This window comes from Chlamydotis macqueenii, chromosome 7 (genome assembly GCF_036417535.1).
Source record: "Chlamydotis macqueenii isolate bChlMac1 chromosome 7, bChlMac1.mat, whole genome shotgun sequence".
Classification (NCBI taxonomy): Eukaryota; Metazoa; Chordata; class Aves; order Otidiformes; family Otididae; genus Chlamydotis; species Chlamydotis macqueenii.
In genome coordinates, this window is record NC_141562.1 from 16500092 (window position 1) to 16527396 (window position 27305).

Consider the following 27305-nt stretch of genomic DNA (forward strand, 5'->3'; position numbering starts at 1 on the left):
GGTAGGACGCTGTTTTTCAAGTTGTTTTTTTTTTTTGTTTGGTTGGGGTTTTTTGGTGGCTCTTTTTAGGTGGGTTTTTTTTTGTGGTTGTGGATTTTGGCTTTTTTTTTGTTGTTTGTTTGTTTGCTTATTTTTAAAAAATAAAGATTCTTTAAAAGCCTGACACTAATGAGATAGTAGTTACAGCCACACAGACAAAGCCCAACTCCATCCAGACCACCAAATATCTCAACATAGATTCCACTGCCCCTCTCTGCTGCAACTCTCATGGGAACGGCTTTTCCATGACACCTTCTCTAAGGCATGACATTGCCCTCTACCATAAATGTCCCATCAAGTTTGAAAGGAGATGATGTTTTCACATTTCCTCCTTCTCCACCACTGAGACAGGGGCTGGAGAAGGTGGTTTCCCTTCCACACATGGCAGGAAACAATTGTTTTGCTCCCCAACTGGACAGAAATTCAATTAAAAATATGTAAGCCCTGTTCAAAACTGGGTTCATTTCTCACACAGCTCCTCTCGCCATCTCAACATGCTGGAACAGTCAACCGTAACTGGTAGCAAAATCGTGAAGCTGTTCTTTCAGAAAAAAGAGCCTGGGCATTGCCACCAGAAGGCTCGTGGACTCCAAACTCATTAGCTCTCAAAATTAAAAGCACTTACCTCTTCAAGGACATCTGCAAGCTTACTAAGTATCTCCTCAGGAAGGCTCTGGAATGTGGGAACACTGCAATACAAGAGAAACCTTGATTAATGGACCCCTCTAGACATGGCGTAATTCTCTCATCTCTCCTCCAGAGACACTTCGCCCTCATCATCTGGGCCTGAACAAGCGTTCCCCAGAAACGCGGCACATGTAACGGAAATCTGGTCCTCTTCCAGCAGCCAAGATGTATTTTCTCATGACAGGAGACCACTTGCAGTAAACATCTGGAGAACCACTCGTAAAGCCGGTAATCAACTAAGAATCAATTAAGGATTGACTGGAATTAATCTGTGCCGCAAACCTGCTCAGTCAAAAGCACGACTGCAATTTTTTTCCTGCTCCGCTTCCACCCCACCACAAATAAACTAAGAAAAAAAAAAAACAAACAAACAAACAAAAAAAACCCAAAAAAGATCAGCTGTAACCAGGAACAGATAAAAGACAGACTGAAGCCACACACAGACATAAAAAATGCAGAGCGCAAAGCTGCGAAGGGTACAGGGTCAGCAACAAAAGAGCACCGAAGGACTGTTAGAATTATTGAAGACTTCATCAGGAGTTTTACATCCAAGATTGTTTGTTTTCTTTCGCCAAAAAGGCAACTTTTCCTGTTTGGTAGCATTTCCCTCAGCAAAGGTCTCCCAGGCCAGGCCGGAGTCGAGGCAATAGGGCAATGCCGCAGTGAGGAGACCACAGGTCCCACAGCACAGAAGCTTTTTAATTCAGTCTGGGGCAGGAAGAGGGATAGGAAGTTGGGTGTCTACATCTCCTGCAAGTATCCTCGACCTTGAAGGTGGATCTCTACTACCTTACAGGCTGCCCATTAGGGTTTTCAAATCTCTGTGCTTGGAGATATTGAGAAGCCATCTGGCCATGGCCCTGTGCAACCAGCTTTAGGCTGCCCTGCTCGAGCAGGGGGGTTGGACCAGGCGAGCTCCAGAGGTCCCTGCCCACCTCAGCCAGCTCCCGTTCTGCAGCACCCTGGCTCTCTTGTTCTCCATATTCCATAAAAAACCTGATGTTCACCAACACTCCCAAGCGATGCTGAACAAAACATACAGACACAGCATACGTTCCAGAGGCAGGAAGGCAGCGCTCTACCTGTTTTAATTAAAACTGCTTGTCATCACTGGACTCATTAGCAACGCATCCCCAGGAAATACCAGCCCAGCAGACAGAACTCTACCATGGCTGTTTCCAAAAACAGGTCGCTCAAGAGCTGCTTTATCATGGGGTAAGCACAGTCCTACGCTTCTCGTATTAAACCGAGAACCCAAGATAAATCATGGTTTTCCTTTCACGCAAGGTTTCACTTTTTACTTTGGATCACATCACTACATAAAAGTTACTCTCCACATTTTGGGGAGCTAAAAACCCAAACCAAACCCATAATTTTTTCGGAGTTCTGAACTCTGGAGAGCACGCCCTGGCATGTGCTTTTGGTGTAACACTGACCCAGGTTGCCCAGAGAGGTGGTGGATGCCCCATCCCTGGAAACATTCCAGGCCGGGTTGGATGAGGCTCTAAGCAACCTGTAGGGGGGCTGGACTGGATGACCTCTGAAGGTCCCTTCCAACCCTAACCATTTTGTGATTCTAACCATCCCACCTGCGCTTCACAACCCCTCAACACCTTCTGAATGCACAATCTGGGGGCTGCTTCTGAACCCAGAGAAACCCCCCCCACATAAAAGCAAAGGGATGCCCAAAAACCTTGTACAGAGCTTGACAGCAAACTCCAGTACTTTGTCTGGGGCCAAGTGCCTGGTGAGCTTAATTTGTGAGCATAATTAAAATAGAATTTGCTTTAATTAGCTTAAACATATGCTACGCTGCAGTAGAATTTGAATGTTTGGAAGCCTTCGTTATTTGTTAAAAAATATATATATATAACTTCAGCTGAGGGTATTAATTGATAACAAGAGAAAATTGGCCAACTAAGTGCAGAAAAAAATCCGATTGCTCACGCTCTCAATAATATATTCTGGGTTTTTTTTCTCCTTAGGAAGCACATGTTTTCACTGGAAACACATGCGTCCACAGCGTAACAAGAGCAAACAAAAACAACCAAGAAGGAATTATGTGACGTCTGGGCGTAAGTATGAAATGAAAGTTTATTATACCAACTGTAGCATTCCCCAATGAGGAATAAATGGATGGGAGAAGACAATACTCCCAGACATCTGGGCTAATTTTACTGTGGTTGCACCATTATGCTCCCAAATTGGGGGAGAACGCATCGCAGCGTACTTTTTACAGATAATTTGCCTGTGCCATCCAAGGGAGGGTAGCAGAAGAACATCTATTGCAGACCAAACGTGTGGGAAACAGAAGTAGCAGATGAGCGCTGAACAAATGCCAAGTCTTACTACTGAAAACTTACGATAATAAGTAAAAAAAAGGAAAGTTTCCTACGAGAAATGCTTATAACTTTACACAGCAACAGAGCAGATAATGGGGAAAATCAACTTCTTGAAGGAACAAACTCCAACTATGTCACATCACAGAATTACACAATTCGTATCACAGATTTGCGGTGGTTGACAATGGGCCGGCATCCTTCTAAACAGCTGGATGTGACCATACGGCCACATTATATCTGAGCCTCACCAGGAGAGGTCTTACAGGACTGCCCACCACTTTAGGACCAAAAGAAAACCTGTACTGAACAAATGCCTTCTAAAATAGCGGGGAGAAGACATCTACTGAGCTGGTAAGAGATGTCACAAATTCAGGCCACCAAGAGAAAACCAAGATCTGAAAACATGCTCAAGCGTATGAGACAGCGCTAAATGCTTGGCTTGATCCTCCAGGTCAATAAAAACAAAGCCCCGCTCTCCCCACGACAACATTAAACAGATTCAGAAAGCAGATTTTTGCTTTCCTCCAAAATCTGCCTCTATTATTTAAAGATTTGCATAGAAAAATCAATGTTTTGGAGGTTATTTCCATGCACTCCAAGGAAAAACAGAGCCTCAGCTCTAAGAGGAGAGCTTAGAGGAAAACAGCTGAGCTGCAAATTGCTGCAAGTGGGAAACAGAGATGCTAGGAAGAACAACAGGAGCAGAAGACTCAAAGGAAATCTTTAAAGATGTTGCAGCCCAGCAAGAGGTAAGAAAAATTATATTCCATTTCCCACAATTTTGTGAAAAAGTCTGAAAATATACAAAAAAGAACATCCAGCACTTGAGTTTGGATACATTCATTATTTATGGTTGAAGATATCACAGCAAGTGCAGCTCCACCTCATCCAGAAATTACTTGCTCTGTGCCTAACAAAGCAAGATCAAGCAGAATCATAGAATCACAGAATGGTTTGGGCTGGAAGGGACCGTTAAAGCCCACCCAGCCCAACCCCCCTGCCAGGAGCAGGGACATCTCCAACCAGATCAGGTTGCTCAGAGCCCCGGCCAACCTGTCCCGAAATGTTTCCAGGGATGGGGCATCCACCAATATGAACCCGGACCTTCTCTGACAAGTTCTCCAACTGCTTCTTAAAATCCATCAACAACAAAGAAACATCCGTGCCATTTACTCTAGATCATAACAATTGCTACAGCCAGGAAAAGATATTCTGGTACCTAACACTGAACAAAGCTTAAAACACACAACGCTTCTTTGTACCTGCAGCGCACACAGAGGACTTCATTCCACTTCTCTCCACAGCCATCTCCCACTTTGCCCAGGAACAATGTCTATCACAGACAAAACACCAGCAACACACTCAGCCCTTCCTCACAAGCTGTTTGGTACAAGTCTGGTCAGCCAGTCCTCCTGCTGACCCTCTCCAGCTGCTTCTTATTCCATACAAGGAGCAAACATCTCCTCCACCTGCACTGAATTTACTGCTGAGAAGTTGCCCTGAAAGGGAAAGTCAACACACTTGTGCTAAGTTGGGAATCAAAACCCCACCTTGTTCACCTCATTGCTCCTGGGCCAGAGAGAAAATGACCAGGGCTTTAAAACATATTTTGAGAGAAACTGGTAAAGCACTTCATTGCAGAAGGGGCTCCAGCTCTGCTAAAATCTCCCCTGTGAAGCAAACAGCTGAACGGTGATCACCACCTAACACCTAAGCCCCAAAAACCCAACCCCCTACGTGATGAGGTTATGGGATAAAGCTGGCTGTGGAATGGAGATGCTTCCACAACTGAAATTCTGCTCACCTGCAGCCTCCCCTTGCTCCTCAAAGTTATTTATGGTGATAAGGATGTTAAAAAAAGTATTTCTACCAAGCTATTTATGCCTATTTTCTATGGTGCCTTTGCAAACTTACAGTCTGAGACCCACATGAAGAGACACCTTCAGGCCACCCTCCAAACGTGCTGGTAGCACACAACAAGGCAAACCAGATCCACAACTTCAGTTGCAACAACAAATGCCAATAAACCTCATTATTTTTTTAATCAATCCACAAACACCACCATGTTTTATCACAAAAGGTGCGTGAGTGTAGTAGTTCAGCCCTGATCGGGACCAGACTACGCAGTCTCTCTCTCACTCCCCCCACCTTCCGAGAGAATAGGGGGAGATGATATAAGGAAAACGGCTCGAGGTTTGAGATAAGGACAGGGAGAGATCCTTAAAGTTACCGTCACGGGCAAAACAGACTCGACTTGGGGAAAACTATTCATTTATTACTACAAACAGCAAGATAATGAGACAGAGAATGAGATAACCTCCATCCACCCCTCCCTCTTCCCAGGCTTAACATTATCTCTACTACCTCCCCTCCTGAGCGGCACAGGGGGGAAGAGGGAATGGGGGTCGCAGTCAGTTCATCACACGTTGTTTTACGCCGCTGCTTCATGGTCGGGGGAAGAACTCCTCACATTCCTCCCCTGCTCCAGCGTGGGGTCCCTCCCACGGGCCACAGTCCTTCATGGAACTGCTCCGGCGTGGGTCATCTCTTCCACAGGTGCAGTCCCTCCAGAACAGCTGCCCCAGCGGGCCCTCCACGGGCCACAGCTGCCTTCAGGCATCCAGCTACTCCGGCGTGGGGTCCTTCATGGGCTGCAGGGGCATCTCTTCTCCTCCGTGGACCTCCATGGGCTGCAGGGGGACAACCTGCTCCACCATGGTCGTCACCACAGGCTGCAAGGGAATCTTGGCCAGGAGCCACATTACTCCTCCCCCTCCTTCTTCACTGACCTTGGCGTCTGCAGCCATTCCTCTCACAAGAAAAGTTCTTCACAAGAGGCAGGCAGACGCCTCTCGGGATCTCTTCACATCATCCACCTCATCTCCTCTCCACTCCTCGCAGTCGGGCCGGGCCGAGTTGGGCCCAGTCGGCTGCCTGGCGGGAGGCCAGAGGGTGAGGGGTGCAAGGCCCATGAGGCTCGGGCCTCCCCCTCTCTGCCCCTGCTCAGCTTCTTCACATCTCCTTTTTTTTTTTTTCTGTTTTCCCCTTCTTAAATACATTATCGCAGAGGCGTTATCATGGGACATTCAGCTACCAATCGGCTCGGCCTTGGCCAGCAGCGGGTCCGCCCTAGGCCCGGCCGAGTCCACTGAACAAAGGGGAGCGACTTCCAGCAGTTTCCTACAGAAGCTGCCACCTTAGGGCCCCCCCCCCTACACAAAACCACAACAGTGGGTAACAGGATAAGGAGCAACCTCTGACCTTCTCCAGCTTCCCTGCCCCAAGCCTTGTAAGAGTCTCCCTTGAGCATGGAAAGGAGAAGGACCTGCAGTGGTGGAGGAGCTGCTCACGCCGGCAGAGGGGACTTTTTGCCGGCTATATTCCACACTACGGAATATTTTGTAGGAGATGACAGCCCATCGAGCTGATGAGGGCACCGCGGGGAATTGCTCGCTGTCTGCAGGAACAGCACAGCAGCTATTCTGGCTGGCTCTCCACCCGACACGTTTTCATGGGGAGCTCAACATGCTGAAGAGAGGCTGCCAAAGGAGGGAAAACAGCTGCGCCAAAACGTCCATGGTGAACCTCTGTCCCGGATCAAAAGCAAAGAAGTGCCCAACCTGAAGGCGGTGGAAGGAGGTGTGAACGGTCAGGTTCCCATCTCTGGCGATCTGTAGTCACTGAGCTGCTCTCAACTCTTAGGTAGCAGCAACATCCCCCGTTAGCAACGCTCTGATTCATCCTTTTGATTTGTTCCACGATGGGATTACTCTCGTACTAAATCAGCCAGGGCTTCCAAATAATCTTGGCGGTAACATAAGCAGTTGATTTTACCCTAAAAAACACTCGGCGGCAGAGATGCCAGCATTCCGACAGCACATTTATCTTCTGACACACATGAAAATGCTGCAGAGTGCTTGGCTGTCTTCTCTCTTCAGTCCAACACAAAAGCAGCTATTCACTTTCCAAATGCATTTCAAGATGCGTTCCCTCAAACTTCCAAAGGGCGTTCATTGAAAGCGCTCATCCAGCTTTGCAGGCCCTGGCAGACGGTCCTGGTGGGTTAACTCCGAAACCCTTCATCTTTTATTATTGGTTGGCACTGTAGCAAATGTTGTCGCCCTTCTCTGCCTCGGGCCAGATGGGTAAGCAGAGTTTAAAAACCAAAACAGATCAGTAAAAGGAAATGAGGTCTGTCTGCATTCCCCGAAACTCGTTGTTTTGCACCCAACCGGAACGAAGGTTGAAAAATGCTAACGTTCTCCTCCGTGCTTTACCATGTTTGGGATGCCCCTGCAGCACCGCCTCTCGGCTCTGAAGGAGCAGAAGCTGACGCTTGATTTAGGATACTCGCAGCAGACTACGTTTGGAACAACTCAAGCTGGAAATGCTACATATGGGCACCTGCCCACCGGCTATCAAGTCCTGTCAGGTGGGGACTGCTGGCTCTGTCAGGACCATGGCCTCCAAAAAGAACTAAGAAACGTGTTTTCAGCCTTATTCATTAAGGTTTACAAAAATTTACTGTGCTCTCTTTCATGTTGTCTTCTCTTTGCCTCCCTAAAGTGGGATACGTTGCACCAGAGAATCCCATGGAGGCTCAACCTTTCCCGTGTTGACAACTGGCATGAGATCTGGTATCGGTTACAGCAGGATCTTGTAGAAGATATCGTTTTGGGACGAGCAAATAAAAAATCTCTACTGCTTCCACGCCACATGTAGCTTAGGGGACAGATTCTGTCCCTGTCACGTATGTTAATACAGCCATAGGGAGAGAGAAAAAAAAGCGGATTATGGGATAAACCCTAATCCAAGCCAGGAAGGCAGGGAGCAGAAGCACAAAGCAAGACCTGCCCCTACGTTCTGCATCCTCCCATATGCGGCATCCCATCCCAGTACTGGAAAAACGCATTTCCATCCTGCTAAGCAAGTTGCACGCTGAGTTTCAGACCATCAGCACAAACCACCTCCCAGGGTGCTCGGAGATGCCACAGGGATTATCCGGTGCCAGAAGCGTCCAGTAATGCCAGAGCACTGAGATCATCCAGTGACTGGACAGTGTTATCTGCTTGCTGGGGAGAAAATGCAAAAATTTTTGAGGGGGTGGTGGGAGAGGGAGCCTCTTGAGCGGTGGGAACAACTGCAAGTGGCGCCTGAGACCGAGGCAGCTGCTGGATGCCAGCAAGCGAGAGGCAAGGCTGGAGGGAGACAGTTAGAATCACAGAAGGGTTTGGGTGGGAAGGGACCTTCAAAGCCCATCCAGCCCAACCCGCTGCCAGGAGCAGGGACATCTCCAACCAGATCAGGTTGCTCAGAGCCCCGGCCGACCTGGCCTGGAATGTTTCCAGGGGTGGGGCATCCACCGCCTCTCTGGGCAACCTGGGACAGTGTTCCACCACCCTCAGTGTAAAAAATTTCTTCCTTATGTCCAGTCTGAACCTGCCTCCCTCTGTTTAAAAACCATCACTCCTCGTCCTGTCACACCAGGCCCTGCTGAACAGTCTCTTCCCTTCTCTTCTGTAGCCCCCTTGAGGCACTGGAAGAAGTTGTATCTTCTACTGGAAGAAGTTGTATCTTCCTTTTGTGTTGCATCAACACACAGTCTCCCCTTTCCGTCAAGGTTAGCAGGTATTATTGGAGGATAAACTGTTGCCTTTTCATACGTAGCACCCACCGCAACAGAAGCGGCAGAAAACGGGTTCAGAAGAGGTGCATTTAGCTCTCCAGAAACCCTATTCAAATGAAATCAGTAAGTCAAGGCTACTTCTCCTGAAGCAATTTCATGTGCATTTTTGCTTATAGATTATTAGCGAAAAGGGAGAAAGGGGGACGGCGAGCGCCGGTCGCTCCCTATCGCGTTATCACCCTTATGTCTGGCCTTGAAAGCATCTCCTACGCCGCAGCTCTTGGGAAGGGTGAACCCCCCTGCTCTGCGGGGGCCGCAGCCGACTCCTACGCCGCACTACGGCTACCAAGGTGTTAAAATCGTTTGCTGTTGTTAAGCTCGGAGAGGGTGAAAATGTTACAGCCACACTTCTGAAGCTCTGCCACTCCTAGCACAGACCTCCTTCTGGTAAATAAACTCCTGAAATGGGTTTGTTGCACGTTTTTTCCTCCCACGTTTGTGGTTATACGCTAAGAGCTGCTATACATACGGAAATGGGAGCGATGCAGAAAGCAAATAAACTGATTTCTTTTTTTCGTTCTGAGCAAAAGACTGTAATAAAGCAAGTGTGGAGGGCTGTATTTTTTCCTCTCGTGTTGAAAGGATAATAACAACGTTAATGCAATAAGGGGTCTGCCGACATCACAAGGCCAAAACTCAGATTTCCCTGTGGGGAACGCACACGGCGCATGCAAAACGATTGTGTAAGGATACAGTTGCACACCTGATTTTGGTCCAGGCCCTGTTTGTGTTCAATAGGCTGCTCAGGTAAGCTGGAGTATTTTTTTCCCCTGCTTCTGTCAATCCCTGTCTTTCCCTGACAGGGGTTCATTATCAGAAGCAGCCCTCCCACCGCATCTCATTTTGCAGTCACCGGGGAGATGGTACAACTTAAAAAAAAAAAAATATGGTTGCTGTCACGATGAGAGGGAAGGAGAGGAATTTGCAGGTATGTAAACCCCTTCACACATTTTAGAATCATAGTATCACAGAAGGGTTTGGGTTGGAAGGGACCTTCAAAGCCCATCCAGTCCAACCCCCCTGCCAGGAGCAGGGACATCTCCAACCACATCAGGTTGCTCAGAGCCCCGGCCAACCTGGCCTGGAATGTTTCCAGGGATGGGGCATCCACCGCCTCTCTGGGCAACCTGGGCCAGCACTCCACTACTCTCACTGCAAAAATTTTTTTTCTTATGTCCAGTCTGAATCCACCTCCCTCTATTTTGAAACCATCACCCCTGTCACACCAGGCCCTGCTGAACAGTCTCTCCCCACCTTTCCTGCAGCCCGCTTTGGGCACTGGGAGGCTGCTCTCAGGTCTCCCTGGAGCTTCCTCTTCTCCAGGCTGAACAGCCCCAGCTCTCTCAGCCTGGCCTCACAGCAGAGCTGCTCCAGCCCTCTGATCATCTGCGTGGCCTCCTCTGGACCCTCTCCAACTGGTCCATGTCCTTCTGATGCTGGGGGCTCCAGAGCTGGATGCAGTGCTGCAGGTGGGGTCACACCTGGAGTATTACACACATTCACTCAAGATTATTCTTCTTGGAAATGATGATTACTTCCAAAGAGCTACAAATATTCAACAACAGCAACTACTTTGGAAAGAGCACTGAACTATCAGCAGGCACGATCTGGATTACCCATCTCAAGACACCGAGCTTGCAACTCCAATGACACCTACTGTCCTAAAGGAAAGCCTCTGTACCTTCCAACTCACCTGTCTTTTCCGACATTATCACACAGGTTATTAAAGATAACAGCTGGTGCAAGAAGCCTCACATCCCTCTGCCCTGTGTGTTTTCTTTCTATGGTCCCGTGTCAGCAGTACAGCCAAAATCAGTGGTAGAACCCTGGCCCAGGTTGCCCAGAGAGGCGGTGGATGCCCCATCCCTGGAAACATTCCAGGCCAGGTTGGCCGGGGCTCTGAGCAATCTGATCTGGTTGGAGATGTCCCTGCTCCTTGCAGGGACCGGATGGGCTTTAAAGGTCCCTTCCCACCCAAACCATTCTCTGATTAGATGATTCTACGATTACCTCTTCAAAACAGTTTAATGTCAAGGAGTTCCTCCTCAGCACTTTTTTCCCCATTTTCTGGGTTATTTCATAGGAAATGAACACTCGCTTTTCGGCCTCTGTGGACAATCCTGGAGTGGGTCCATCAAGTCTGCTTTCTGCTTCTGCATCTCGACTGAAGCTACAAATGCATCACTGAGGCACCAGAATAACGGCAAACAAAAACGAGATGCTTATACCGTGCCTAGAAAATGAAAGACATTTGCGACTGACTCTCCCGCTGTGTCTCAGAAGAGATCCTTCAACACTGATAAATGTTTTCAAGTCACGGCAGAGCTTAAAGAAGTGGCAAGTTGCATTAGCATGCGTCGTCCGTTTTGTCCAAATTCCTCCAAATTGGGTATTTCCAACATCTTCCAAACCAATCGAAGCCAGGCGTTTTGTCTCTACATTTGACAGCAAATTGTCATAATAATATCTCTTTCACGAAGACACTGACAATATGATTTCCAAAGCATGGCCCCTGTTCTGCAACGTTCGCTGCTCTTCTAACGCTGCCTCCCACCTCCCTCCTTCTAACTGTCACCATTAAATGAACATATTAAAAAGATTACCATCATTTTCTGCCTTCATAATTATATACATACAACAGAAAAATAAGCTGTCAATGTTTTTAAGGTCATCTGAATCACAGGCATTTCAGATTCTACCGGCAACTTCTTTCAGCACCCACCACACCAAAAGGACCTGAGAGTTGGGTCCCCAATATTGAACTTTCAAAGAAAAATTACTCCCGACACAGATATTGACTGAATCCACACGATTCACAAAACAAACATTAAAATATCTAAATATTTTATTTTTTTGTTACTGTTAATTACTACGGAAGAGTCAGAAGACTTTTTGCATGGTAGTAAATGAATAATACAGGATAAAAAAAATACAGAAATCCTGCCTGACACATTCCTACGCAGCGAGTTGGTAGCGGTGACCACGTGGTTGGCAGCGCCATCAGTTGCCAGATGCAGCACAAAGCAGCAGAACTGGCTTCGAGGGCAATTTTTGTGCTCCTCGCTATGGAATGATGCGTCTGAGATGATTTACTGAGGGACAAGTGGAAACAAAAGCGCTTTGATCAGTAGATCATCACCGAGAATAGACTTAGTTACTCCTCCGCAGAGAAGTAAGCTACAAAAAAGGCATCAGGGTCTAGACCAATTTGTTCCTCTTCATAGTGGAAACCTAGGTCAACCACGTTTGCATGAAATTGTGAGAGTGGCCCCATGCAAATTCATCTGAGTGCTTGACAGAGGCATTTTTGAGACCTTCCTACGGATGAGTAGTATTGGTGCAAACCCCAGGTAACACCAGCAAGTGCTGCAAGACATCCAGGACATCCTAACCAGCGTAATCCAGTGATCCTAACCCAACACACTGAGGGGCAAAAAACCCTTCCTCCTAACTTCTAACCTGTCCAGCCCCGGGGCAGCGTTGAATAATTACGACTCAGCTGGAGACTCAAGAGGAACGTTGACTTCAAGAATGGCCCGAGGCAAAAATACGCAGCTGGCAAACCCCCTCCTACTTTAATTGAAGCCATTCTCTAGGCAGCATGCTCATTTGCCAGTTGCAGCGGAAAGGACGGCACACGCATTATTGATTCAGGACGTTCACCCTCAGCGAAGCTCTGACGGCTGACAGATGGCGGCTCGTCTTAATTCCTTATTTCTAATGGCTTTTACCCATCCTCCTGGGAATTCTGCTGCTCCTTCTCTTTGTCTTTTCGTAGAAGAGCTCTTACCTCCTAACACCTTTTTATAGATGTTAGAGGGACCTTTGCCCCAGCTGAGTTTGGATCTTCTTGAAATGTGTAATGCTACATGTTTTAGGAGGCTCAGCATACCAAAAACTTTTAAAATGCCTCTTAAGCTGTAACCGGTACACCTCTCTTTCTCCAGGATACGCTTCAATCCCCCGACTGAATTAAAGAGAAGAACGATTTAACCTCTGAATTTACGCTGCTGTTGACTTTTCTCTTCCCCTCAGTAAATCTTGGGAGTCCAAAATTGGCTATGCACAGTAAGCCTCCGCAGCTTTTCTTTTTTTTTTGTTTGGGTTTTTTTTTGCGTCGAAAATAGAATGCACCTGAAAGCGAATTAAATGTTGAGGATTTTCAAGTGGCTTGGATTGTATTGGAGAAATAATCAAATAAGCTCGACAGATTCGAAATGAGGTTTGAAAATTCAATTGTTTAAGAAAATATAATCTTGGGAATATTACAGACAGGCAAGCAATATCATGGGTAACAAAAACCTCAAACCAAACAAAAAAAAAATGTGCTGGGAAGACAATTTCAATTACTCAACGTGACTCCATTCAGCTGCTGTCAAACAATCCGTGCTTATTGCTTCCTCTTCATTCGCTCGATGAACAGCCCATCCAGCGGCTCCAACCCTAAAACTAGCTCCCAGGTTCTTGATTAGAAGTCAGCTCTGTTAAGACTGGGTGCAACCCTATGCCCAGGCTCATCCCAAAACCCCTGTTGGGAGCATGGTGCCCAACCCACATAACCCTCCAACTGGAGCATCTTGGGTTGGGATGAGCACCAGTGTGAGCACAGGTCCAGCCACATGGATGTACCGCGACCCACAACGCACTCCAGGTACAAAGTGTTTTGGAGAAGGGGGGAAACTTTTTGGCAGGCAGTAGGCCTGTGTGTGGTCCAACACACGTTGGATCTGTCCTTACTTGAATGGCAACAGATGTTTAGCTTCGCTCAATGCAGAACGTCCTGTTTTTCCATTACTTTTTTCTGCTGCAACATGAAAGCTTCACTAACTTCTACCAATTTGTTTAATTAATTACTAATCAACAGATTGCAAAAGATCAGCACGTGACACAAATGCCTCTGTATCCCAAGAAGGAATCTCCGAGGCACGCTGCTACACCAACCCCTCTGAGGTGACAGGGGACTGAAAACATTGACACTCAAGGATTGTCTGCCCATGGTTGAACCTCCAAACCTTCTCCACTTGTCATGTTTCAAGAGTGATAAAGACAAACACTTGAGTGTTTTGGAAGTTTTAGTGGGTACTCTCGGAACCAACACGGCTGATATTTCGATAGAGAAGTAGCCTGGCTATGAGCACACCCTGTCCTCACAAAATAGTGAATTTAGCATCCCATCAAAAATTATTTTTAAATATAATTTACGCCAGTCAGCTTTCTTTTTTCATAGAAAGGAGGTTGTCATGATACGATTACGGCTCTGGCTGACAAAGGCAAACGTGATTATTTACTGTATGTTGATTTATTCGAGGCCACTTGATTAGAAATGCCATTATATATGTTTAGAAGGAAATACTTTAGATTAAAATCTGACTCACTGACAGATATCAAAATACAGTTAAAAAAGTGAGCAACGGCTGTGGAAAGCACTTCCCATAAATCCACCTCTAGTTGACTGTCATTTCTCTTTTATTGACGATCATTCCTCAAGCTTGCAGATGAGGCAATTTACTCCTCTCAGGTGATTAACGCCTAACAAAATGCCCTTTAATAGTCCAAGTACTCAATAACTCATTTTTGGAACAGGCATGCAGATAACAGATGCAGCATCCGAGCGAGCACGCAAGCATTGACTGAAAACAAGGTAGCCAGGTCCTTGCCGATTACCTCCTCCAAAAAAAGCTCCGTTAACATTCACTGAAATAACGAATTTATCATTCGGTATGGATTCAGAGTAATTTTTACCTACACGAGAGAAAGATCAGATGGTGAAGACCATCTTACAGGTGACGGAAGGCAAGGCCCAGTGAAACTAGAAATCAGATAAACTGAGATGTTAATCTCATTTTCCAGTTTCTAGCAATAAGGCAAGTACTAGAAGAGCATTATCCAGGACAGAGTTGTCTTGATTCGGGAGCCTGTAAGACGAGGTTGAGTATTTTCTTATAAAAACGTGCTTTTTCCGTTCTCTAATAACAATTTGGTGGCATATGTCTATGGAGGTTGCAACGGATCTTAGTGGCTCAGGGAGACCATCACTTAGACATCCAGGACCTCACGGAGACAACACTGGGAACAGTTTGCTTAGGAAAGGTGGAAATTTATTGAAAGATCAAGTTGTCATCTGAAAACACAGAGGAACAAAACTGAGTTTGCCAGTGCCATTTGGAAGGTTCAGTCCCATTAGCCTGGGACTTGTAAATCCAGGCCATGGATTGCAATCCTAGTTTCCTCCAACCGAGGATCCAGGACATGCCGAGTCTCTCCCTTCCCTACAATTGCAGTGGAGTAGAGGCCATGCTAGACAGAACATCTCCTCCCTCCAGACCTCTCTATGGTGGTTCGATTAGCTCAACATCACCTCCTCTTCTGAAGGGGTGTCTGGACCAGATGACCGTGGGGGCCCTTCAAACATCAACTACTTTGTTATTCTACGCTCCAAAAGAAAAGGCTGAAATCTTCTGTATTTACCTACTCCAGGCAAGGGCTTACACTTTATTTACTTGTTTTGAGTATCGAGCCAAATTGATTTTTTTAGTAACATCTTTTATCTTTTCACCCTGGAGCAAAGCACTGAAAATCTTGTGTACATGGATGCATGTGTTCGTGTGCATACATTCTCCACTTCACTCTGAAAGTCATCTTCAAAGTTCTGTGTATGTAGCAGTTTGGATTTTCCAGTTAAGATCAGTATCTTATCAATTCGTAGAGTTCTTCAGCCCGCTGGTCCTCCTTAGCCTCCTCGTTAGAAGCTTGACAGAATACTAATTCACCGCAGGTCAGCTGTAATTTTCTGAATTATTCAGAAGTTAAGGACTTTTACTTTCCCTCTGAGGACACTTTAACCTAAGCCTGATTTCCCTTCATCTACAGTTCCATTCCACAGCAGAATTCCCGCAAGCGTGTTCTGTGAGATCATTTTTGCTGTATGTAACACTCTTTCTGTATGTAACACCCTTTCTGTTTTCTCTACACTTTAAATTATGTATTTCTAATGGCATTGTACGCTGCTGGGGCACACGGTGAGTTCACCTTCATTGAGCTATAGAAACTCTTTTCACCTTCTTCCGGAAATAATTATGCTGGTTCTTCAGTGTCTATATAAAGTTTAAATTATCTTTCCTAATATGCATTACCTTGTGTCGTAGTTCAGCCCCGATCGGGACCAGACTGCGCAGTCTCTCTCTCACTCCCCCCACCCTCCGAGAGAACAGGGGGAGATGATATAAGGAAAACGGCTCGAGGTTTGAGATAAGGACAGGGAGAAATCCTTAAAATTACTGTTAAAGGCAAAACAGACTCGACTTGGAGAAAACTATTCATTTATTACTACAAACAGCAGGAGAATGAGACAGAGAATGAGATAACCTCCCCCCACCCCTCCCTCTTCCCAGGCTTAACATTATCTCTACTACCTTCCCCTCCCGAGCGGCACAGGGGGGAAGAGGGAATGGGGGTCGCGGTCAGTTCATCACGCGTTGTTTCACGCCGCTGCTTCATGGTTGGGGGAAGAACTCCTCACATTCCTCCCCTGCTCCAGCGTGGGGTCCCACCCCTACACCACAGTCCTCCAGCGTGGGTCATCTCTTCCACGGAGTTCAGTCTCTCCAGAACAGCTGTACCAGTGGGGCCTCCACGGGCCACAGCCGCCTTCAGGCACCCACCTCCCCTGGTGTGGGGTCCTTCACAGGCTCCAAGTGGATCTCTGCTCCTCTGTGGACCTCCACGGGCTGCAGGGGGACAACCTGCTCCACCATGGTCGTCACCACAGGCTGCAGGGGAATCTTGGCCAGGAGCCGCATTACTGCTCCCCCTCCTTCTGAACTGACCTTAGTGTCTGCAGCCGTTCCTCACAACAGGCTGGCAGACGTCTCTCAGGATCTTTTTACATCTTATTCACTTCTCATCTCCTCTCCACTTCTTGCAGCCGGGCTGGGCCAAGTCAGGCCCAGTCGGCTGCCTGGCGAGAGGCCAGAGGGTGAGGCCTGCAAGGCCCATGAGGCCTGCACCTCCCCCTCTCCACCTCTGCCCCTACTCAGCTTCTTCACATCTTCTCTTCTCTCTTTTTTTTTTCTGTTTTCCCCTTCTTAAATACGTTATCGCAGAGGCGTTATCATGGAACATTCTGCTACCAACTGGCTCGGCCTTGGCCAGCAGCGGGTCCACCCTAGGCCTGGCTGAGTCCACTGAACAAAGGGGAGCGACTTCTAGCAGTTTCCTACAGAAGCTGCCACCTTAGGCCCCCCCCTCACTAAACAAAACCACAACACCTTGACAGGCTGAGAGAGCTGGGGCTGTTCAGCCTGGAGAAGAGGAGGCTCCGGGGAGACCTCAGAGCGGCCTCCCAGTGCCTAAAGGGGGCTGCAGGAAAGATGGGGAGAGACTCTTCAGCAGGGCCTGGTGTGACAGGACGAGGGGTGATGGGTTCAAAATAGAGGGAGGTAGAGTCAGATTAGATGTTAGGAAAAAAAATTTTACAGTGAGGGTGGTGGAGCACTGTCCCAGGCTGCCCAGAGAGGTGGTGGATGCCCCATCCCTGGAAACATTCCAGGCCAGGTTGGCTGGGGCTCTGAGCAACCTGATCTGGTAGGAGATGTCCCTGCTCCTGGCAGGGGGTTGGACTGGGTGGGCTTTGAAGGTCCCTTCCCACCCCAACCATTCCGTGATCCTACGATTATATTATTTGAAGTCACAAGTAATACGCTACTCAGTTCCCACAGTTTTAAGTCACTGTGGTGATTACTGTCCTCCTCGGTTCTCAGTAATCTACGAGTTGTATTTATCGGCAAGTCACTTGTGGGATATTTCCAGAGACGATATATAATTGAATTGAAAATGCATTCCTGATGCTCATAAAAGCAGTAAAAATGTCACCTTCTGCCTGCACATTAAAAATTCATCCCATGCAAGTAGAGGACAAATGCATAAAACGATCATTATGATGTGCAAATGTACTAGATACAGGAAACCGAGACCGGTCTCTGACCGGACATAAAAACATTTATTAGATCTGCGCCCAAATGGCAGTATTTATTGAACTTTGCTAAAGCCGCTGAAGAAAAAATGCTCCCATTAGTAACTTGACTCAAGGCCACTTTCGCGTGCTTCAAAAATGTCATTTGTACCGTTAATAACAAGAATGTGGATCTCGTGTGTAAAATCAGAATCAGTTCTCCGAAATAAAGCCCCCAAAATACACCATTTCATGTTAGGTGATCCTATCCAGACAGGCAAATTCTTGTGTGACTACTTTTCCGATGAACAAATACGCCAAAGAGGAGACTATTAGCATTTTAAATCTATTCCCAGTCAGGACAGAACTTCAACACCTACTTAAGGTTCAGAAACTCATCCCCGAGTTTGCTGTGGACCGTTGTCTCCATGCTGCTGTCATTTGTCCCTTCTTTTCTGAAATGCTGCCCTTATGGACCTTCTAGGTTCCTATCTCTCCATTTAGATTTTTTTTTATTTTTCACATCTGATTTTGTACTAAAATCACCAAAAGATTCAAGCCAGCCTGCCCTCATGGACAGGACATGTAAATAACATTCCGTAAATCCAACTGTTCTTGACTTGAGCATTCTCTCGAGCAAGCGGTATCACAATGCTTCCCCCCCCTTTCATTTTTATCTTCGCTAAATAAGCAGAAAGCCTTTCAGGGCAGTCTGCTCAACTCTTGTTTTTCATCTGTTCAGCACAAAGTAACATTAACAGGTAATTAAGCACATTGTGACTCATTAACTCCTCTCAAGATTCCTGGGAGACTTCTTAAAATTGGCTCTAGAAGTAGAAATTAAAATCCACCTTTTGCTTACACGGATTATTTTTCGTAAGCATGAAATATTACGCACAACCTCCTTTTCCCACATCAGACCTGATCGATTTTGGTTCTTCACACTCTAGCAGAAGGCAGGTTCATATCCCCGGCCTGACATTGCCCTGCACCTTCATCTACTCAGTCTGAGTAATTTTTTTTCTGATCAAAGCCTACCTAGTAGATTTATCTTTTCTGTATCAGCATCAAGATGTATCTGGTACCGCCTAAAGAGGGGGAAAAACCCTCAGAGCAGGAACCTTCTCCACAGATCGTCAAAGTACATGCAACAAAGAAAAGCTGTACTTTCAAAACCAGAACCAAACCATCATTTTGATTAAAACTCATCAACAATTGCTCAGCAAAGCCAAGAATACTTGGCTCCACCAAATACAGTATTTAATAAATCGCAGTCACGCGCTTTTGGCCATTCAAGAAGCATCCTTACAGGCTACTACAGTTTGCCGTATGGTTTTCTTTGGAAGATCTCAGGAAAATAGTCACACCATGGAAACACCGAGTGTGCCAAGAAGACTGTTCTCAGCCTTTCATGGGGTAACTGCTGTCCCGCATGGAAAAACCATGTCCAGCCAAAAAAACATCTCATGAGACCAAGGTCAAGCACTGGTGAACATCTGCACTTCTTCTGGAGAGTCTCCTTGCTTGGAGTCTCTTCACTGGCATAGAATGGGCCACCCCAAATATCTGACACCACCATGGTTAGGACATTATCCTGAGGAGCATGTTTAGGTCAGCCCGAGAACTTGATCTTGATTTATCAGATCCAAGCCAGTGCGTTCTGGCTCAAAGCACACTGCAGAAAGAGCAGGGCTCAGCTTCTCTCTGGTTTGGTGAAAACTCCTGCACTCACCCTTAGGTTCACTCCAATTGGAAGCTCCCAAGAAGGACTCAGATTCTTTGTTTTTCTCGTATCAACGCAAATGTAACACTTTCAGGTCAATGAAGGGGAAAATGTGGTTCATCAAAAGCCTTTCCTTTTTTTCTGGTCAGCTCATGAGCCAAAACCCCTCTACCCCAGGCACGATAAGCCTTCCACACATAAGTAACACGAGCAAAGCCATCAGAAAATTGGCTCGCATCGCTAAGAGAATACTTTCACATACACTGCGACACGAAGGGAGACATCAGGGGCGAGGAAGACAAAATAATCAATTTACCAAACCTATCATCTGTGGGAATTCAGCGATCACATAACTTCATTTTCCTTGGCAGGATTTCACACTAAACAAAAGCTTCTGACCGAGATCTACTGTCGCAAACGCCCGTGGCTACCTTCTGTAACAATTCCCGTTCTGCTAATTATACTTGCCTATCTTCAGATCAACACTTTCTACGTCTTCATATTTCAGCTTGTTAAACCATTCCGAAGGGAAACCACCATTTGCATGTCTAAGGCAGATCACCAAGTCTCGAGACAATTCCAAATAATAAATGAGATACACATCTAAACAGCTACTTCTGATCACATTAAAGGTTTTGTACTTAATCTTTCTTGTACATTGCTAATACAAAACACAACAATTACCAGGTAAAAAATGCGTTCTCAGAGAGATAATGAAGGTGTGCTTGGAGAGCGGCATACGCAGGGCCGCGTCTAACCTTCCAGCACACCACAAGAAAGGCAAGAACTGACCCCGTTCTACATGTTTTCCTGTTGGAAAAGCATCTTCATATCTGAATGTGCAAATAAACCTGTTCTCACACCGTCACGACACGCTGCCCCCATAACAATGGACCACGGTGTTCAAAGCAGCACCAACACAGTGCTTCTCCAACCATGAATGCTTCCAGCACTTCAGAGTCCACCGCTCTCTTATCTGCTCGACTTCCCAGCTCCCTCATACTCCTCCTTCAACGGATTTTCCACACCGGTGGATGCAGTCTACACCCAGAAGTGCAGACTTCACATGCCTCTATGCTGCATTGTCCATCTAAACAAGCCGCATTTGACCATCACAAGCTAAAAATACCTCAGATACTCAGAACAGTGCGGACTCAGGCTGAAACAATTGTAAAGCCATGAGTACCACCTTCAAAGCCTTCCCCTTGGAGCAAGTTTCTTCCTTGTAAAGGCTACTGATCCACGCCAAAAGACACTGCAAACATTTTTCTCGCCTTTGAGGATCAACGTCCAATCCCACACCATGGGTTATTTAGAGAGAAGAATAAAAACCATCACCTTCATTATATTTCTCATCTTGTTCCAAGTTACAGGACAGAGAAAGAGAAGCACGCAGGGGGCGGATGCAACGTTCCAAAACACGTGAATCTTGAAGAGATACAGAAAATACCCGCAGTGGCTGGCCAAGGCAGTAGGACAAGCTTATGAGCCACCACCATCCATCATCTTCTACAACCTGTGTCCAGATCACAACGGTAATCTCACACTGCTCTCACTCAGCCTGCTGGGTGAAACTCTGAAATCATAACTAAAGTCAGTGAAAGTTAAACTGAATGATAGAAAGAGTTAATTCACAAAAAAAATCTGATTTACTCCCTGTGATCCTAGGGCCATCAGTAGTCACGGGTGGCTGTAGGGGGTTTTGCCTGGGTATCAAGAGACGGAGAAGAACCTGCCATGCAGAGCAAAGAAAGAGTAAAAACTCCCCAAGCCACCTTCTTAAGATTTATTTCAAATATTTGTTAAATTTGTTAAGGCCAATTTTCTTCTCTCACTTGCCAAATTAGCTATTGATGAGCTTGCCAAGCGGTAAGTGTGCAAGAGAAATAAGTATAATATTGCAAAATATAGGATATAAAAGTGTATAGACACGAACAGCTCGGATTAGCGTAACACATTTACGCATCCTTCACCTTGAACATCTTACAGAGGTACAATCTAGACACACAACGGATCTCTTTTCCGCATGAATCACGCTTATTGCATGCATATAATGCAATATTATCACAATATTTCACTCACACCTCTAATTGCACCCAAATAGCAAACCGGCAGCTTTTTCTACGCCGAGGCTGCGTCTCCAATGCAGCATCTCTAGCAGAAGCTACAGCATCCTTTTGTAATGTCAAGGCCAAAATTACACGCACTACTCCTTGCCAAAGAGTATCAAAGGGTGGCCTCACAGCACGCTTCTGAGCAGACAACCCAACAGAGGGTGAGAGTTTAACGAGCTATTCGTTTGGAAGCGTTCCCGGCTCTTTACTTAATTTGGCCTTTCAACTCTAACACAGTTTGGAGCACAAGACGTGCTCCTGAATTATGTGTTCCGACAAGACAAATTCCAAGACCCTGTCCCCATTTTTCATCTCAAGACAGTTTATTTCATATTCAGCAACGCCGTTTATTTCCAGTCAGCAACCATTTCATCCAGATTACTAATGACGATTAAAATCGCCCCTTCAGAAGGATGGAGACCAATCCATGTGTTTTATGGAATCATGGAATGGTTTGGGTTGGAAGGAACCCTCAAAGGCCACTGTGTCCAACCCCCTGATCTCCAACCAGATCAGGTTGCTCAGAGCCCCGGCCAACCTGATCTGGTAGGAGATGTCCCTGCTCCTTGCAGGGGGGTTGGACTGGGTGGGCTTTGAAGGTCCCTTCCAACCCAAACCCTTCTGTGATTTTATGATTTAGAGAAAATAAATGCCAATTAGATGATGTGAAGAAATAACACATCTTCAACTTTTGCCACAGTCTTCTTTACTGAGCCCATTAGAGGAAGGTGGTGGCTGGCAGACAAAGGTGTTGCTGATATTCCTTCTATCCCACAACCACTTACTTCTTAAAAGAAGAACACGCACCTCCTACGCACCACATTACTCTACAGGGCGTAACTCCAGTTATCCCAAGTTTTCTTCTCTTCCCCAGTCACGACAACTTAACTCCCAATGCTCTCATTCAGGCCATGCATCTTTTGGACCAGGCAATCCGTCTGAGATCTGTGTGTCTAAAGTGTCCGTTATAATGGAGTCCAAAGTACGTTTTGAGCCAACACCATGTTACCAAGCACCAGTTACTAAAACTGGTACCAGCAGCCATGACAGCCATCCAGTCTACAGCTTTGTGCAAAATGTTGGGTCTTTGCACCGCAAAACCACCTACTAAATACCAAACAGCTTCACAGCGAATTGAAACGTCAATGAGTCGTCCATAAAAAAGTGGACTCCTAGCTACCGTACTGTTAACCACTTACTGTAACTCCTGCCTGAATGTTTCAACCCAAGTCTCACTGTCATCAGAAGTCTTCCATCTCCACTCAAACCTGAGGCAGGACTTTGAGGGTTGGGGAACGGTGTAAGCATGGCCATGAATTCAGAGACCAGCTACAAAGGACACAGTCAGCTGAGACACAGTCATCAAACATGAAATATTTACTGTTTTCCCTCCAAGGTCTGAAATTTTACTCATGTTTTCATTTCCTTCCCAGATCTCAACTTTCCTGGTTGTGTATTGATGCTCAGGACTCGCCGCCGCAGCAGAATCCCTTCATGGCAACTTGAATTTGTCAAAGCAATGTAACAAGTCTGATATTAAAATTACTCCATGTTTCACTCAGACAAAGCATGTGGAAGTTGAACACCAAGGACTTCCCTGTACCTTCATCAAAGCCACTCGGAAGTTCTGGAGTAAAGGGAAATTTCATCCCAGAGCAGTTAACTACAGACTTTGAAGCCTCAGACAGCTTCCTTGCACACACTGCTGTGGTTTTAGGACTTTTATAACGTCCATTCAGTTCTAGAGAGGATAAATAAAAGGACAAAACTCAAGCCTATGTAAGCTCTTCTGCCACTGTGACCTCCCCAAGGGCTTCAGTTAGACTTCTATGTTTCCTAATTTGTCATGTAGTTTCAACGTTGGAGCTGGATCTCTGAATAGGAAAAAAACCACCCAACAACCCTCACTGTCCTGAAGTCAGGATGGCTACAAACAGCTACAGCTCGAGATCCCCACCCAGCTGCCCTGGTGCCACCACAGCCAGGAGGAGGAAACCCTCAAAAACCCTTTGGCTGACAGCTCGTGTCTGGGCAAACCACAAACTTGAGCAAGCAGAAATAGAGAAAAGAGCCTAAAATCTGATCTCGCGCTACACGCAGGCCATCAGGAAGGTAACTGCTGGTTTATTGTCGTTTCGATGTCTATCAGGTCCATTTAAGACCCAGCAATGAAACTAACGCAAAGAAAAAGCACTCGTGCGCAAGAGGGCCATTGCCACTGGTGATCAAGCAGTTGCCATGGAAATGAAGCTGATCCTGCCTGACCTATTTTTCCTATACGTGGTGGTCATCACGTGAAGTATTACTTCTTGCGGTGGCATTTTGCCTCGATAAACATCTAAACGTGAAATAAAAAGATCAGGTTTTTAGGCATACACAACCTCCCGTTATTTTTCCCATCAAGGCTCCTACCTCCAAAGTCCCAGCTATATTTATCTCACAGTCACTTTTTAAAGGGCAGTTTACATCTCTAGACTTTACTTGCCATGTGTAGTCATCGGAAACACGCACCACTACTTCGAAGCAAAGGTGTTTAGAAGTGCTCATTATTGCAAAAAAAAAAAAAGAGATTGAAAAATGAAGACAGCAAGGTGAGGCAAAACCAGTATACACCATGAGTCTACTAGAAAGCGAAACAAAGGTGATGGGTACAATTCTTGTTAAGAAAGTTAATTCTTTTATTTAAGAGGTCTACCCAACACTAGCTGAGTAACCAGCATACCCATGTTGGTCTTCTGCCACCGCTCTCCTCGGTGGCTGGGCATGGCGGTAGGGTAGGCTCTTCCCCTCAACTTGATCCAGCTACTGCTCTAAGCTAGTTCATGGCTATCCACTTGCTGCCAGAATGCATTTCATTTCACTCTTTGTAGTGCCAGTTGTGATGCCAAAACACGAAGAGGTGCCAACAAATCCAAAACTGGCCCATGAGATTCCTCCTGAGATCTTTCCACAACAGTATCCCCAGACAAACGTACACTTCAAGATGTCCTACTCTTGAGGACAGAGATCCTCCCCACCTCTCTGGTGACCTGTCCTGACCTGCAGCATCTTTCCAGGAAAGGCATTTGCTCTCATGTCCAGCCTGAACCTCCCAAATCTCAACTCATGGCCGTTGCTCCTTGTTTTATCACTTGCCAGTATCAAGAAGAGTTTGACTCCATACCTTTTTGCAACTGCTCCTGCAGTAATGGAAGACTGCTCTTAAATTCCCTCTTAACTCCCTCTTGTATCAATCTTCAGAGGCATGGCCCTCCCATGCAGGTCCCCTCCAGTCCCTGGCCTCTGCTGATGCCCAAAGTGATTCCAGTCCAGGAACAAAACCTCTACCCTGTACTCCATGTTGAGTTTCCTGAGGTCAATTTTCACCCAACTTTCAACCCATCTAACCACCCGTGTGTCCAGCCCATTCGTCCTCGGCTTCCAAACGACAACGCCGTAGGCAACAGTGTCAAAAGCCTTTCTAAACCCAAAACCTGATGACATCCACAGCTCTCCGCTCAGCCTCATAGTAATTTCATTGTGCAAGGAATCCATCACCAAGAGAGCAGAAATTTCTCATTATTTCTGAAGGATTCCGTCAACTAATTATTCAGCCCTCAAGCTGTATCTTTCATCAAATAAATGCTTTGCCAAAATGCTTTGCTTGGCATCGCGTATTTGCAGGCAATCTCCCATTTTTTATTAGGATCAAAAGACAGTTTGGATATACAGTTTTCAAACACGAAGCCTAAGATATCCTTCCAGCAATTAGGCTGTACTCAAACTTTCACATCAGCTGTGGAAAATAACGCACTTCTTCTACGACTTCCTCTCCCTAACATTGCACATATTTCATTTTGCATGCAGATAAGCGTGGTTTCCTTGCAGCCCACTAGTAATTCTCTAAAAATTTTGGTTTTTTGCCGAAGACTTCAGCTGGTTTTCCAGTTACCAACTCAAGGTTTCGCAAGGGAAAAAGTACTGGCAAACATAAGCCAAAGGCACGACTGACCCCGGCCAGACCCCCGGCCAGACCCAACGCTTGCACACGAGCACTGGCAAGAGCGTTTCTCTGCCGTGGACTTTCACGGTTAATAAAACATCATCGGGAAAAAACACTGGGATTCATTTAACGCCGCTGCCTGTTTAACAATCACTTCGGACCGGAAGAAAAAAGCAATAATGGGCTGACAGCAATTCCTGGAAGCCATGCTGCATACAGAATAACTAAGGGAGAATATCTAGGGTGTTACTTACAGCCCAGTTTTCGGTATCTATCGGTTTAGGGTGCAGGTTGATACACCCTTCAGTTCCATGCAAGCATCTCCAAAGCTGCCTCATTTGGGCAAAAAAAAATCAATCGGCATCATCAAAGTACTCATCTTTGTTTGCAGATGAAGGTGCTTAATCAACTATAATTGAGAATCTGTTAATGATTTGGAACAGGTTGCCCAGAGAGGTGGTGGATGCCCCATCCCTGGAAACATTCCAGGCCAGGTTGGCCGGGGCTGTGAGCAACCTGATCCGGTTGGAGATGTCCCTGCTCCTGGCAGGGGGGTTGGACTGGGTGGCCTTCCCACCCAAACCCTTCTGTGATTCTTTGATTTAAAGCACATAAAAATATTACTTACTCCCAAATCTGCTAAGAAGCTGAGGGCTTCCCTATGCAGATACACTGCAGTGAAATTCAGGCATTTTTTCTTAGAAGAGTGGAGGAAAAAAGACAGAGAAGCTAAACTTCACCTTGTATGAAATATATTCTAATACTGAAAATTAATAGTAATTAAGACAATAATCCTCCTTTCACATCAGAGCTGATACATGTTAATATCTGACTATGAGCTGAGCAAAAGGAAGTGAAGTTTGGAAGCTTCCAACTGCATTTCTGTCAGTACATAAAAAGTTTTGGAGTGGCTGCCACTGAGAAGGCCACTCTCACTTTGGTCAAAAAGCCAAATATTTTAAAGCAGACACCTGGCACTGCTGAAATCCTGCTCCTGAGCATCGCCAAATGACTCCTTTGAGGACAACAGACTGTCAGACACCTTGGTAGGTATCTATTTGTCATTTGAGCATGAAAACAGACACAAGAATAGGGGCTGTCCGCTGCGGGAACTTGTTGGATAGGTGGATAAATGGCTTTTTATGAGAAATGTCAGACACAAGGACGAGCTCTGAAATATCTGTGACTATCAAACGGCTGCACGCTACCCAAGGGCTCCAAAACCTGCTTTGGGCCCACGAGGGAAGAGAATTAAATGGGTCACATCCTTGAAAAAGAAGGTTGAGAAGCAGACTTGGATCTTCAAAACTATCATGTTGTCTTTGCTTTTCACCCAGCAAGGTGAGTCCACTTAGAGAGCAGTCAGATGCAACACTCCTTCCTCAATCCGCTGTGTTTGTGCTTCCACTTTGATTTCCAACCCACTGATCAATGAATTAATAATCCCATACTGATCACTTAGAAGGAGCTGGTGGGCTTTGATCTCTTCAAATGGGGGCTCTGGACACTTGGCCCAATTTGGCCACCCTGGTGAAACCATTGATGAGCGATGTCACACATGGGCACGCAGGGAACATCTGTGGCCATAAAAGATCAATAAATGGACGAGCATCACGCTCCTCGCTATTTCCCTCACGGCCAGTAAACCCTACCAGTACTGGTTTATAAACGAAAGAGTACAGACTGTTGCATTTCATCTGCATAAAGGCTGCAGGACTAAGTTTTCCGTGATTCCTCCTAAACTTTAAAACTGGTATCAGGACCTGTATGAATCGTTCTTAA

General features: G+C 46.1%; 1 protein-coding gene across 3 annotated transcripts in view; it reads right to left on the minus strand.

The window, feature by feature from the left end:
* The window catches only part of PRKG1 (protein kinase cGMP-dependent 1), a 444044-nt gene that overhangs the window by 145921 nt on the left and 270818 nt on the right, over positions 1 to 27305 (minus strand). For all 3 annotated transcript variants that reach the window (XR_015259127.1, XM_086752825.1, XM_086752824.1), the window contains exon 5: positions 665 to 728. Coding sequence is in view for 2 of the 3 variants with exons in the window: in XM_086752825.1 (XP_086608951.1) it covers positions 665 to 728 (64 nt within the window). In the remaining variant the exon portion in view is untranslated. The remainder of the gene's footprint in view (positions 1 to 664; positions 729 to 27305) is intronic.